General features: G+C 49.4%; 1 protein-coding gene across 2 annotated transcripts in view; it reads left to right on the top strand.

The window, feature by feature from the left end:
- DPP6 (dipeptidyl peptidase like 6) overlaps nt 1–15,374 on the top strand; it is a 764,679-nt gene that overhangs the window by 209,925 nt on the left and 539,380 nt on the right. The window contains exon 1 of one of the 2 annotated variants that reach the window (XM_029234470.1): nt 14,711–14,894. The exons of the other annotated variant lie outside the window; for it this stretch is intronic. Within the exon in view, the coding sequence (XP_029090303.1) occupies nt 14,838–14,894 (57 nt within the window). The 5' untranslated portion in view covers nt 14,711–14,837. Of the gene's footprint in view, nt 1–14,710; nt 14,895–15,374 lie in introns of those variants that run through there. 2 annotated transcript variants of the gene reach the window in all.

Below are 15,374 nucleotides of genomic sequence, written 5' to 3' on the forward strand. Positions count from 1 at the left end.
TTGGCAGATGACACGATACTATACATAGAACATCCTAAAAACACCACCAGAAAATTAGCAATAAAGTATTTTAAAATTAAGGTATGTATCTTGTTTATTTAGACATAATGCTATTGCACACTTAATAGACTACAGTAGACTGTAAACATAACTTTCATATGCACTGGGAAACCAAGAATTTCATGTAACTTGCTTTATTGCAATATTCACTTTGTTGTGGTGCTCTGGAGCTAATAAACCCGTAGTATCTCCGAGGTATGCCCGTGTGCCGTGTGTGTGGGGCGGGGAGTGAGTGTGTGTGTTTAAAAACACAGCTATAGTAACGTTTTGTGAGGAAATGTTTTTAAAAAGTGAAGAGATGGCAACACAATGAATATTATAATTTTTGAGAAGCATGGTAGGTTCTTATATTTTTCATGAGAAAAAGCATTGATATCACAATACAGAGGTGATCTTAGTTTCACTTTAAGACTGATTATTCTTTCCGTGCGTGTATGAAACATACGCAGAGCACTGATGTGTGTAGAATATAGAAAAAGGCAAAGTCTCTAAAGAGATAACAGTTTAACTTTTTGCAAGAAAACTCTGGCGTGTTTTTCACTCTGACCAATCAACTGGCGATAAGAAGGATGTGGGGTCTTTGGTAAACTCGTTTATCCTTACATTCTCAAGAACCATTTGCCATCTGTTTTTCCCTGTCATACTGAAATACACCTCAAAGAAAATAGAGCTAATTCCTCCATATTGTTTTTTAAATATATCTGCTCTTGATCAGCGTGCTAAATATTTCATAGTTTGTGTGCCGTAGGCTGGAAGAGAATAGATTCAATTTTCCAAAACCATGGAACTGACATGAGCCCTTTTACAGAAATGGCAGGAGGAGGCACTGAGATGGGAGACAGTTTTGTCTAGTGATGGGGAAAAGAGGAAGTGATCCCCAGATCCAGGTCTCCAGTCAGCCTCCAGCTTCATCAACAGCCTGGGGCAATTTCGTCCTCTCTGCACTTCGAAGAGGCCATGAGTAAAATGGTTGTGATGCTTAACCCCCAGGATGCATGTTCAGGACAGAGACTGAGGCTTGGGGTCCTTGGGACCATACAGGTCATGGGTGCTTCAGACCATTATGGAAGGTAGACCAGACAATGCACTAGAGTTCCCTTAGGTAGGCAGCAGGGTCATCTGATGGCCTTGCGAGGAGATGGCCTTCATCTGTCAAGTGACTCTGAAAAGCACATTCTCCTCCAGGCGAGGGAATTATTGACAGGACCTGAATTTTAAAGCAAGGCTCCCCAATGTCCGGAGTCAGTGGCCAAGTGGCCTTCGAGCTCAGCCCTCACATGGCGCTGTCCCTCTCCCCAGGCCGTCTGGGTCTTCCTGGTGGAGCTTCACTGTGGCCTTGGGGACCGTCCAGCTATGGTGTCAAGGAAGCAGCTCTCCTCTCCTGACGCTCCCTGGCCTCCCCAAGGCCACAGTCTCATTGTTCATTCCTGATGGCTGGGTTGGTTGTCTTAGGTTTGGACAAATCCTACTTAGTGCAAAAAGCCTCCCAAGTTAATAGTTTATGTCACTGGTTTAGGTGAACGCCATGTTGTAACACATCTGGACAAATCTCGTGGCGACCTATTCTCTGCCATTGTCATCTATTTTCCAAGAATTCTGTCCCCAAGAGAAGAGAAAAGAATAAACAGGGAGCTGAGGGGTAAACGGGAGCCGGGAGTAGCAGAGGGACCAGGCGTATTGTCTGCTTCCCAGCGGGTCCATCTGCCTGCCTGACTCAGACCGGTGGCCCAGCCACGCTTCTGGAACCAGACTCCCCGAAGGGCCAGCAGAAGGGGCTCTTGCCACTTGCCACCTTCCTTAATTAAACAGCAGCGTCTGGCAGAGCAGGAGAAGCGAGATCAGCTGTGAGCCGGGGGGGGGGGGGGGGGGGGGGGTCGAGCCCTGCCTTTTGTAAGGAAGGCTGTCCAGAGACGTTCCTGCTCGTTGTGTCCCCGAATGACTGAGGCTATTAAAGGTGGCAGGCAGGATCCATCCTGAAGATGTCTGGATGTTTATAGAGGATTGGGCCACCACCATAAAAGAGATTTTCTTCTACAGAAAATGAGTCTGGTAAAAACGGGGCAAAGCCCCTGCCACCCAGTGGAGCGTGACGGTTCTCCCCTGGATGCCCTGGCCACTGTGCACCCGAGGAGATCTGGTCCTCCTCCTGGCCACACACTGTCCCCCCCAACCCCCAGCCCCGCCAGTCTTGAGCTCGTGATCTCTGGAGCCAGGAAAGTTTTCCTCTGACCTCGGGACTTTGCTTCTCCGAGACTTATCAAGGGGTGTGATTTCATCCGTTGTTCTCGCTCGAGGCAACCCAGCAAGTGAGCTGTCCTGTGTGAACCTCCTGCCCAGAGGTGAGGAAGGGGTGTGAACAGCGGTGGCGCACAAGCGGAGGACAAGACCTGGGAAGGCAGGACCGGCGAGCTGGGCTTGGGGTCGGGGTGCCGCCATGCCTACCTGGCAGCGTGAAGCAGTGACTCTGCATCACCCCTCCCCCCAGATGCACCAGCCACCCGTTTCCGTTGTAGGGACCGAAGCCACGCCCAGAGGACTTGGAGTGGAGGCGCTGGGGCGGCCCGCGCTCTGCTGCGGACTCGCTGAGGGACCTTAGACCGGGACTCTGCCACCTCCCTGTGCACCTGCCGCCTCCAACAACCGTTTTTCTTGAGCGGGGAGACGATTTATGGCTTGCCCACTTTTTAAGGCCGGTTTGAATGATGATGACGTCGTAGATAAAGGCATATCATAAGTTCTCTCCATGGGAGCCATGATTTGTCTAAAGCAATTTCATCTAGATGATGAATCCCTCCACGTTTTGCTCCCTGCAAGTGGCAGGGAAAAAAAGCCTCTGTAACAATGAATGTTTCAACAGTTATTTATCGAGCACCTACTGTTTGAAGCGCCTGTGTTAGTGAATAAAGCAGCTTTCAAATTTTTGCCCTTTTGGAGTTGGCATTCTAATGGATACTTAAATCTGGCTCCACATAGAGTGAAATGACAGGAAAAGATATACGCAGAACATGAAAATCATGGGCCAATCAGGAAAGATTGGTTTTTAAAATTAGTGTAGTGTTCCCAGGCTCTGCCACTCTGAGACCGACAGACCCTTGTCTCTCTCTCTCTTTGTACTTGTAAAATTCGATGAATAAAATGTGTCAGGAGTGCAGACCTATTTGAAGAAGGGAGCTTGTAGAATGGCGGAAAAAGGCGTTTCAGGGCAGAAGCTGATGAAAGACGGAGAAAAATACACCACGAGAGAAAGCAGAGCCTGGTGACAGAGAAGTGATGGAGGGACGGCTTACAATAGAATATCTGGGTGAAAAATAAAACGCTGTCATCAACCGAGGCAAAAGAATATTTCATAGACTTAATAAATCATCCAGACGCTGGCTCCCAACTCCTGGATGTAGGATGAAGCTCTCCGTGTGGGATGCGTTGCAAATGCAGGCTAACGGTCACCAGGCCAATGACAAAGAGTCCTTCCCCTCTGAGTTCCATCTTTGTTTTACTTATTTATTTTTGACTGCATTGGGTCTTCGTTGCTGTGCGCGGGCTTTCTCTAGTTGCGGCGAGCGGGGGCCACTCCTCATTGCAGTGCGCGGGCTTCTCACCGCGGTGGCTACTCTTGCTGCACAGCACGGGCTGTAGAGCGCAGGCTCTGCAGTTGAGGCGCACGGGCTCAGCCGCTCCGCAGCATGTGGGATCTTCCAGGACCAGGGATCGAATCCGTGTCCCCTTCATTGGCAGGCAGACTCCCAACCACTGTGCCACCAGGGAAGCCCAATGAGTTCCATCTTTGGACCAGTGGCTTGCAGGGCACTGACGGTACCTAATTCACAGTGACAGAGGCACTGCGCCCCCTTGAGCTGGTTCAATCCTCTCATTGCCTCAAGGGCCACCGACATTTAGGGACCACCTACTGTATGCTAAGTACTAGGTGTGGTGGCACAAGGATAGCAGTAAGCAGGGCTGGCAGGCCGCTGCCTCTACAGGGCCCAGGCTGGAGTGAACAAAACCGGAAGGTGGCAGTGACCTGCCCAGACTCACACAGCCTGTGCAGGTGGCAGGCCCTGCATGGACGCCAGGGAGCACCATGTTCTCATGTGACTCCAGAGAGCATCATTGACATTGAGTTTGTAGGTATTTACTTTTGCCCAGCAACCCCGGTCCAGAGTCCATAGAGCACAGTGTGAATTGGGACCCTACCTTTGTGCAGTGTGCAGGGTACTTAGTCCATTCGGGCTGCTATAACGAAAATACCATGGACTGGGTAGCAAATAAACAACAGAAATGTTTTCCTCACAGTTCTGGAAGCCGGAAGTCCAAGATCAAGGCTGTGGCATAGTCCGTGTCTGGTGGGGGCCAGCTTCCCGGTTCATAGGCGGCAGTTTCTCAGTGTGTTCTCAGGTGGTGGAAGGGGCCCCCAAGGTCTCTTATAAAAGGGCCACCTCCAGATGCTAGCACATTGGACTTAGGTTTGAACACGTGAATTTTGGGGGACACAACGTCCATCCCCTGGCAGGCACTGGGTCTAAGTGTCCTGAATCCCGAGTTGCTTTTGTTCCTTGAGCCATACTGACCAGGTTAATCAAAATAAGGAACCAAGGAATCCTCGGGTTGAAATACAATGGTTGGAGAAAATATAACCCTTGGTAGAATGACCAGGTGGGGAGGAAAAATAAGTGAGGTGTGATCATTACAATTTATCACCATCAGTACAGAATTGCTTATTCGTAAGTTCCACGTGGTACAAACAAAAGGTGAAAATAAGTGGCAGATGTTTCTGATGTTGGCAGCACCTTGCTTTGGGCCTTCCAGAGAATTATTTGTGTTGCTGCTGCTAAATGTGTCCAAAGAAAATAGATCAACTCTTAATTGGCCAACGTGTTCTTTCACGTTGACCCTGATGTGCAATTTTAACTTTTCTTTTTTATCCATCCCCACCGTTTTACTCCAGGCACTTCTTTTTTCTTGCTTGGACAGCTCCAAAAACTTCCTAAACTGCTATCTCTGTCCTAGTGCATTTTCCACATGCTGAAAAGAGACATTTCTAAATGGCAAATGTGCTCATGACATTTTATTGCCTACATTTTTTTCCAGTTGTCTGCAGGGTGGAGCTTGTCCCTTTGATGAAGAGGGTCATCATAATCCAGCCTTGCCCAGTCCATGCTGCCTCACCCACACTGCACCCCAGCACCCTAGATTCCCTACAGCCCCTCAAAGGACCTTCTCGTGCATTGCCACCCTTTATTTGCACATGGGTCCCACTGCTCTGTCGCTTCTCCACTAGTCCACCTGGCCCCCTGTCATTCCAGTGGGACATCCTACCAAAACCTTTGAGGACCACAGGTCCATTTCTCCACCTCTGTACACACTTGCCTTCACATTCATCTCGTGAGACAGTTTGTTTGTCTGCCTTCCCACTAGACTGAGTGTCCTTCAAAGCCGTGGTTGTGCTTTTTCTGTATCTGTGTTTCCCCAGGGTCCCAGTAAGCCCTGGTATATAGTAGATGCTCAATAAATGTCTGGGAATTAAATGAGAGAGACAAAAAAAGTGACCAATCAGGGTTATCCAATAATAATTTCTTGTTTTGAATGGAATCAAAACTCTCAGCAAGGTGAAAACTAATGTTGGGCTTTGGGAACCTGAACTAGTTTGCAGTCAGTCACTCCTTCCCTAGAAAACCTGTGTGAATTCCATCTGACCCCCAGGACAATAGGGTCATTGGGGTAGGACTAGCCTTGGGCATCCTTAGGCATCAGTCTGTACGGGGACCTTTCACTTGCTCATCACTACCACCAAATGATAAATTGGAACCAACTTGGGCTTGAAAAGAAGGCTTCTGAGTTTGCATGAATTCAAGTTCCTGAAAAGGAGAATCAGATTGGCCTGACTCTTCACATGTGTTATATGGCTATAGATTGGCTGTCCTTGGGTCAGGTCACAGACCCTGGTCCTATCACCCACGACATGGTATTCTTGTCTCGTCCTACATGACGTGGTATTCTTGTCTCGTCCTAAGAGGGATACTCAGAGGGGGATTTCCATCCAGAATGAACCTAATGATGGACATATAGGTATTTTCTATTAGAACATAATAAACCCTCAAGAGAAGGAAAACATATTCCTTCCTTAATACTCCAGTATCAGTGAGTAATATTTGACTCCATTCCTTTTTAGAGGTATAGCAAAAATCTGTACCCATCAGAAGACCATGCTTCATCTGAAGGATGAGGCGGGTTTCTGAAAGCTGCTGAAAAGAGTCAGGGAAGAAGGTAGCCCTGAATCTAGAAATGATTTTCCCGAGTTTCTTCAAGTTAGTGCTTCTGGTGGGGTAGGTCTCTTAACTTGATCCACTGACAGGATCTCAATACTTGGTTAATGTAGAGATATGGGGTGTCTTAACGTCTCTGTCAGCTGTATCTGTTATCAATAAGTTTATGAATGATAGCAACCACAAAGGATAAAAACATAATTGTGATTCTGAAGTCTCAATGAGGAAAATCCTTTAAAATTGGAGCCTTTCTGGTCCCTGTGAATTTGACCACATCCACTGTACTCTTTGCTACCTGTCATCCTACTAGGGATGGGGCTTTGAGAAATCATCAATCATGTAGGTTTCAATCTTGCATCCTGTATGAGATGTGGCTCAAACTCAGCTAATTTCCTGGTGTAATATGTTCATCACAAGGGCGATCTTTCTATTCAGTATTCATCTGAGCATCTTTGTAAGAGACATAACTCATTGATTCGGGTGTGCTTTTTCTCCATCGCATGCAGACCCTTTCGGGATAGTGGCATGTTTTGTAAATGGACATGTTGAAAAGGGGAAATTACTTGTGTTGGAGCCTGAGGCTGCTTAAGGATCTGACTCTGGTGTCAGTTTCTGAAGGCTTCCTGGAGAAGCTACAGGGTCAGAGCATTCTCAGAAAGGGAGAGAAAGACTTGGAATAAAAGGGAATCATGGGCCCATGGACAGGCACAGATCTCCTATAGATCTTAGAACAGTGGCTTTCTAATACTTCACAGGTGACCCCATTTCACAAAAGTTTCGCAAAATAATACCCTTACTAAGAGCCATATCCGCTTATATTTTCTATTTTATTGTACTTCCTCTCTTTCATTGCTGGTTGACACAATAAGTGACAGAATAAATTTCACAATATAAATCTTGTTTTTCATTTTCTTAGGAGGGCGGTTGTCTTCATGAAGTTGTTTCTGTGTTGCCCAACAAGTAGTTATCTTTTCGGTTTCCTGGGGGCTGGCGGAGAGTCTGCCTCCCAGTCGATACTCAATGGCAGATAATCTTATTCTTATTCGATAGGCTGGGCTCTAATTCTTAAGGACTTCTGCTTAGTTCTAATTTTCAGCAAAAGAGACTTTTAAAAAAGACGTAATAAGTCACATAGAACCTTTTAAGCTTGTCTGATGAATCGGGGAAATATATCTTCCTCGTGTATTTCATCGTTGATTTCTAAAACGTAAGACTTTGTTTTCTCTTCAGTGGCCATTGTTCTTCCCTTTTCATTCTTTCTTCTTGAAAGGTGGTCATCTGTAGTGAGGGACTCGGTGGATCCTGTGTTTTAAGCCGGGGAGCCCTTCGTTTCAGTGACATGTGGCTCTCGTCGGGGGTGTGTGGGGAGGACAAGTGCGCTGGCTGGATGCTGAAACGGGTAGGGCAGGATGGAGCGCCAAGTTCTCGGGAAGCCTCTTCTTCCAACCTCGTCACTTTGACAGCCATTCCACCTGACATTTCCTCCTGTGCATGCGGTTCCATCCTCCCAGGGCGGTCTACATCCACGTTTCCATCTCTTAGTGATCTGTGAACCGTGGCCATACTACCCCATGAGGCTCAAACAGGAACTCTGTGTTGTGATTCTGTCTGAATGTCTTTGCTGATAACGAGCTGCCTAAAATGAATGATCTGGTTCTGACCTCTCCTGGTGCTCATGTGAAGAAACACTCTTGTCCTCTGAATTTCAGTGGAGGTGACACTCAAGTTTTCCCAAAGTTCTCTCCCTAACACACCCACTTTTCTGTTGTTTCCTGTGTGCTAAGCACTGAGGATACAAAGAAGAAGACATGTCCTTAAGGTGACCTGAGTCCAGCAATGAGAAGAGCTGCTGATTTAGCCCCTCCTCTGTGTCCACTGGTTTACAGAGTTGACCTAATTTAGTTCTGACCATACTCTATAAGCCACCCACTGTTGTGTGCATTAAACAGCTGAAACCTGGACTCAGTGGCTTGTACACAGACAGCAAGTGAGCAGACCTGGGGTTTGCAAATAAATGATTCTGACGTTAAAGCTCATTCCTTTAACTGATATGCAGCTCTTCCTTTTACCTTGCCCTTGCCCTGGAGAAACCCACAATGGGGCTAGGAAACCAGGAAGGGAAGTGGACGGTGGAGCTGTGATGGAACAAGACTTCACACAAGTGTGGGACATAAAAAGTGTGATGGGAGGGCTTCCCTGGTGGAGCAGTGGTTGAGAGTCCGCCTGCCGATGCAGGGGACACGGGTTCACGCCCCGGTCCGGGAGGATCCCACGTGCCGCGGAGCGGCTGGGCCCGTGAGCCATGGACGCTGAGCCTGCACGTCCGGAGCCTGTGCTCCGCAAGGGGAGAGGCCACAACAGTGAGAGGCCTGCGTACCGAAAATAAATAAATAAATAAAGATTGCAGCAAGCATCCCAGGAAGATAGATGGGAAAAAGGGGGAGGAGAAGAATAGTAAATTAAGAATATTCACCCTGTCAGATGCTTTACCAGTCACTTCCACTCATAGCCTGTCGTAGTTGAGTTTCTGTGTCAGTGTGGCTAGGCCATGGTACCCAGCTTTTGGTCAAACTAGATGTTGCTGTGGAGGATTGGGGTTTTTTAATGTGATTAACATTTAAACCAGTAGACTCCTGAGTGAAACAGAGTACCCTCCACAATATGGGTGGGCTTTGTCCAATCAGTTGAAGGCTTTAAGAGAAAAAAGACCAACCTCCTTGGAGGAAGAGGGAATTCTGCCTCCAGACGGCCTTTTTCCTGGGTTTCCAGCCTTCTAGCCTACGTGGCCCTACCCTGCAGCTTTCATATTTGCAAGCCCCTGCAGTCAAATGAGCCAATTCCTTAAATTCCTTAAAATACTCAATCTCTCTCTCGCTACACACACACACACACACACACGCACACACACGCACGCACGCACGCATGCACACACACACGCATGCACACATCCTGTTGGTTCTGTTTCTGTAGAGAAACCCAGTCTTCAGGAAACTTATCCACTTTTCCTCCCCCTTGGTGATTTTCAGTATGTATCTTTATAAGCTGTTTTTCTAAACTTGCTTCTTCAGGTCCTGGTTGAACTCTCCAGGGAACCTTACCTTTCTGCCCATATTCGCTTTTATTTTCAGGGAACTATAAGTTAGAAGTGGCTTCTCTTCAGATGGTTAATGCTAAAAAAATTTTTTTAATCTTCAGGGATCCTACTCTAAGGACATTTTCATCCCTACCTTACAGCAACGAGGCAGCCAGCGTGTCTGTCTCTTGGCAGTTTTGCTATCTGCACAGAGTAGGTGCTTGATAAAGACCTGCTGATGGAGCGAGTCGTGAAGCAAAGCTGTTTTAGCTGATTGGTTACTCTGGGCAAGGTGAACGGAAATCAGAGGAGTGAGAAATGGCCTGGAGCTGCAGCGGGACCCAGGCTTGCACATCCACAAACAAACCTAACTAGCTGAGCCTGTGCCAGCCGCCCATCTTGGACACACCTGGGTGGGAGAGAAGGCTGAAGGCTGAATCGCGCTCACGTGAACAAGCCTCCATCCAGGTGCACCTGCTCAGGACTGCTGTGCTTTGGGTCCACGCAGGGAGACTGACTGCAGGCTCTGAGATGTTTCTCGTAGCACCGGGCAATGGGGCCAGTTCGAATGGGAGGTGGATACATGGCAGGGTGAGCATTTGGTGGCAGCCTCCTTGGCAGGCAGGCTGCCACGCTCTGCCAGGCTCAGCTGCCTGTGTCCAGCAAGTGCAGTGAAGAGCTGGCGGGGCTGAGAAGCAGGTGTCAGGGTAGCCCCTGCTCGGTGCTCCGGGAAGGTGCTCAGCTGCAGAATGAAGACGCCCCACTTGTGCGGCTTCTCTCTGCCCCCTTGGTACAGGGAACACTCACCTGGGAAGGGCTAGGTCCATACTGCTCTCCAGATCCTCCCTAGAGCCACACGAGGGGCTCGCCTAGAGTGAGGCCTTAGTGAGAGCACTTTAGCTGCCTGCCGCTTTGAAGATGCTGGGATGTTTGGGAGCCTTACTCTTGTTTTGAGTAACTCTGCCATTTACTACTGACTGTGTGACTCTGGAAGAGCTGCTTAATTGTTTCAAGCCTCAGTTTTCTCATCAGTGAAATGGGGTAACAATAGGTGTTAGGGGATGAATTGTGTCCCCCCCCACCTTTATAACTTGAAGTCGTAACCCCCAGGACCTCAGAACGTGACTGTATTTGGAGACAGGATCTTTTAAAAGGTGATTAAGGTAAAATGAGACCACTGGGTGGCCCCTAATCCCATAGGACTGGTGTCCTTGTGAAGAGAAGAGAACATCAGGACAGACACACACACAGAGGGACCACCATCTGCAGACCAGAGAGAGAGGCCAACACTTTGACCTTGGACTTCTAGTGGTACTTTGTTGTGGCGGCCCTAGCGAACTAATGCCATGGGTATCTAAGAGATTTTGAAGGATCAATTAAGATTATAGGTATCAAATGCTCAGCATCCTTCCTGGCACAGACTAGCTCAGTATTTTCAATATTCTACTTTGCATGCATTTCAGGGCAGTGTGGTATGGTGGCCCCTGGCCTGCACGCCCAGGTTTAGGTTGGCCACTTACTTGTTGGGTAACCATGGGTTTCATAAATTCTCTAAATGTCACTTTTCTTTTGTAAAATGGGGGAATCGCAGGGCCTGCCTCACAGAGATGCTGGGCTTGGGTGCATAGCACAGGGCAGCACCAGGCAGCCACTGTTACTGTCATTATTATGAAGTAGCTAAGCGTTGACTTTCTCCCTTTGCTAAGGATGGATGCTATCAACTGAATGTTCACTGAGGCTCGGAGAGAAGGGTGCAGGACACACTTCAGCTGAAAGGATAAACTTGGGCGGGGTGTTTTTCTTCTAGAGGGATACTGATTAATTTTAGAACATGGAAAAAAGGCAGCCCTTTCTCCCTCTTAGGGATCTAGCCTCTTAACAGATTGTTCTTTAGATTTATTTGTGTCGTTGTTGTTGTTTTAGTGGGAGTACAGTTGATTTACAATGTGTTAGTTTCAAGTGTGCAGCAGTGATTCAATTATACATACATATATATATATATTTTTCAGATTCTTTTCCCTTATAGGTTATTACAAAAGATTGAGTATAGATCCGTGTGTTATACAGAGATCTATAATCCCTCCTGTGTTATACAGTAGGTCCTTGTCGGTTATCTATTTTATATATAGTAGTGTGTATCTGTTAATCCCAATAGATTTATTTTTTATTGAGGTAACGCGGGTGTATAACACGATATGTTTCATGTGTACAACGTATTTCGACTTGACTTCTGTGTCCCCTGCAGTGTGCTCACCACCAGAAATTTAGCTCCCATCCATTTTGCCCCTCCCCCTTCCCCTCTGGTAACCACTACTCTGTTCTCGGCATCTATGTTTTTGTTTTTGGTTTGTTGATTTATTTTTGATTGTTCGCTATCCTCCACACTTGACTGAAATGAATCGGTATTTGTTTTTCTGTGGCTTATTTCAGGTAACAGATTTTTAAGTGTACAATGTGGCATTGTTCACTAGAGTTGTGATGTTTACAACAGCTCTAGAACTATGTCATCTGGCAGAATGGAAAGTTTATCCACGTTGAATAGCCACTCCCTGCTTCCCTCGCCCCCCAGCCCCTGGTAGAACCATTCTACTCTCTGCTTCTATAAGTCTGACGATTTTAGATTCCTCTGTATAAGTGGAATCATGCAGTATTTGTCCTTCTGTTACTGGCACACGTCACTCAGCAGAAGGTCCTTCAAGTTCATCTGTGTTGTCTGTGGCTTATTAGGAAGTCCTGCCCTTTATCTTTGAAAAGCAGTCAAAGTAGGCAGAAAAGTTGGCCTCTGGACACCTGGTGCCAGAAAAGCCCATGGAAAGGTTCCGAGTGGCACCACCTGGCCTGTCCATCCACCAGCCATTTGCAAGCTGCACCACCCAGTGGCTCTTGAAGAGAGAGTAGCTGAAGGAGGGGTGGGGGTGGGTGGGGGAGGGGCTGGTAGGGCAAGTGCCCAAGTGATCTGATGCCAGCAGGAGACTTCATTGAAGTATCAGGTATAATCTTACAAATGTGCGTGAACTTTGCATTACATCCATATTCACTTTAGATGTAAAATAACATTTAAGGTCGTTATTGAGAAATAAAATAGAAGTGCCCGAAGGGTTTCATGTCAGTCCCCACCAGACACAGCTGAGCACCCTGGGTTAGACCCAGGGCTCTGGAAACCGTGAAGAGGAGGCAGGTCCTGGCTCCTTTTGCTTCTCCCTGCCCCCCGTTGGTGTCCCTGTCCTTGGATATCGGTCCTGGGTGGCGTTCATGGCCCCCACAAGTTAGCGGTGGATGCTTTTGGAGATGTCAACAGATGGTGGTTTAAGATTTGACGCACCCCAGGGGTTTTGATTTAAGAGGAAACTCTGGAGGACAGACCAGTTCTGAGATGCTCAGCAATGAACCATTTTGCGGCAAGGGCTGCTGGTCTCACCCATCACCGAGGTCCCCCCGGGGGCTGCTGTGGTCCAGGTGTGCGAGGGGAGGGTGGCTGCTCACCTCACTGCCCAGGTCTCCTTTCTGAGTCTTTGCTGCTGGGGCCTCGATGTCAGGTTCGCTTGGGGACCTCACACTGCAGTGACCCCAGCTTTCCCTCCTTAGAAACCCGTAATTGGGCAACGACTCCCCTGAGGGCTTGTGTGGCCTGGCACACTCCCTCCAGCTCACACTGGTGATAACCTATGTTCCAGACACTCTGGGATCAAGCCACAAACACAGGGATCCACGCCACTGCTGTTCCCATCCCGGAAACTCCCCGTCCCGCAGGGTCGTCTAAGTCAAAGGCAAACACAACACAAAGCAAAGCCTGACTGTGGGACAAGGCTCTTACACGGGGTTTTCCTTTTCGAACGCTCGGCCAAACCAGGCAAGCTCCAGCTGCCCATCCTGACCTTTCGGTATCTGTGCCCAGGCCGTCGTGGAAGGGGCAGGCATCTCTGCGCTATCTGGACTCAACTGTCAACTCTAGGGAAGGACACAGTGCCATGGATCTTGCCGGTGTGTGTCTGTTCTTGTCCAATGACTGGGGCCAGGGGGCTAGGGAAGGGACAGGACAAAGGGAAGTCTTCTATGAAACACCTTTCCACTGGATACAGACCTACCTCGCCTTCTCTCTACAGGGAACTGCACTGGCTTCGCAGGGGCGAAGGCAAGACAGACCAGTGTCTCGGGAAGGACTTCCTTGCTGAGAGCGCTTGTCAGGGCTGGGTGGGGTGAGGGCTACGCTCCCCCGGGCCGGTGAGTGTCTGTGGCCAGAAGCCCTTTGGTGGAGGCAGAGGCTTAAGGCAGGGAGGGGAGAGACAAGTACTAACAGAGGACACGTCACACACAGGGGCAGCAGAAGACCCCCGGGCATGAGCTGGCTGCAGTTTCTGGAAGGCCCAGGTATCCCCACCTGCAAGCTATTAGCTCATCAAGCCCAGAGTCCCCCAGCGCGTTTGTCCTCCACCAGCGGCTCGGTCCGCCCAGGGTCAGCGCCAAGCTCAAGGACATCAGGCCGGGAGAGCAGGACGGCCGTCTCTGCCCCGGCTTCCTCCTTGAGCTCAGGACTCGGCGCGGGGAGCCCTTGCGTTCCTGTAAGGTCACCCCATGGGCTTCTTTCTTTCTTTGCTTCTTTTAAGCAACAGACACCCTTGAGGTCCTGGTTGATTTTCACAGAGAAACAGAGGATTCTTTGAGTTAAAAGATGGAACATAATAAGTTTTCTGAATTTTAAGGAAAATAAAGGCCAAGATTTCCATAGCTAGCGATCCAGGAGAAAAAAAAAAAACACACACACACACACACACACACCCACCGGGCAAACAGAAAAGAAGCCATTCTCTGGTGCCCACAGGCCACCTTCCTCCCCCAAGGCCCTGCGCTTGGCAGAGGGAAAAACAAGGCATCTCGCGTGTGGCCCCTTCTTGGCCCCGCCCCGGTGGGACCTGCCGGCAGCGCTGGCAACTCCGGCCACCTGGGCAGGTTGGCGACAAGCTCCCGGACCTGTGGCCGCGCCGCGCCGGGGTCCCCTCCCCCCGCCGGCACCCCCTTCCCGCCGGGGCCCCCTGCCCAGCCCCCTCCCCTCCCCGCGGCCACGGCCCGAGCATGCGCCGTGCGCCACGGGAGGCGGGTGGGAGCGGCGCGCATCACTCGGGTCCCCTTCCTGCACCGCGCCGCCACTTGCCGGTTGCTAAGCAGTTGTCGTTGTTTCTGTGGCGATTGCAGAGGCTGTTGCTAACAGGAGAAGCCCCGCTAAGCCGCAGCATCTCCCCTTTCGGAGCCGCTCTCTGCTCTTTGCATTTAAAAAGAAAACTAGGCTGCTCTGCTCACTGGTCCTCCCCCACCCTGCCCCAGTAGCCCTGTGATTTGGGAAGCATGGACTAAATCCCGATCCTCCCACCCAGTGGACTCCGGTGGCCCCAAACTCCCGGGCAGATCGCACCTGCCCCTGTGCCTGTGTGCACCCTGAACAGGAAATCATGACTACAGCCAAGGAGCCAAATGCTTCGGGGAAATCCATGCAACAGCAGGAGCAGGTAATGCTGCTTTCCGGAGTGTACCCGCGTCTCGGTGTGCGTGTGCGTGTGAGGGAGTCGGGGGGGATTGTGCCTCTTGAATGATTTTGTATTTGCACCACTGTAGCCCCCTGAGCCACGGAGCTGGCCCCTGAGATAAAGTGCCGAGCGTGTGCGCTGGGGTCTGCCTCTCTCCTCTCCCCCGCTTCTGTTTTTGAGCGATCCCTGGTCCATCAATAATGCATGCGCCCAGGGGACATCTGGAGAGGTAAACTAGATGTGTAGGGACCTGAGGACAAAGACCACTCTCAGAGTTGCCAAATTTAGCATGTCAGTTGTGAAGGTTTCCAACCATAATACTTTGTAATCTGGGGGTGGGGAGGGGGTGATGGAGGAAGTGGCTAGTGCCAACCCCCCTCCCCCCAGATAATTCAGCTGATTCTGACTCTCCAGCAGGACTTTGCTTTGGTTCTAACACAAGTCAAAAGAAGACATATGAGC

Source organism: Monodon monoceros, unplaced genomic scaffold (genome assembly GCF_005190385.1).
Source record: "Monodon monoceros isolate NGI ecotype Baffin Bay Population unplaced genomic scaffold, NGI_Narwhal_1 Super_Scaffold_2, whole genome shotgun sequence".
NCBI classification, from domain to species: domain Eukaryota; kingdom Metazoa; phylum Chordata; class Mammalia; order Artiodactyla; family Monodontidae; genus Monodon; species Monodon monoceros.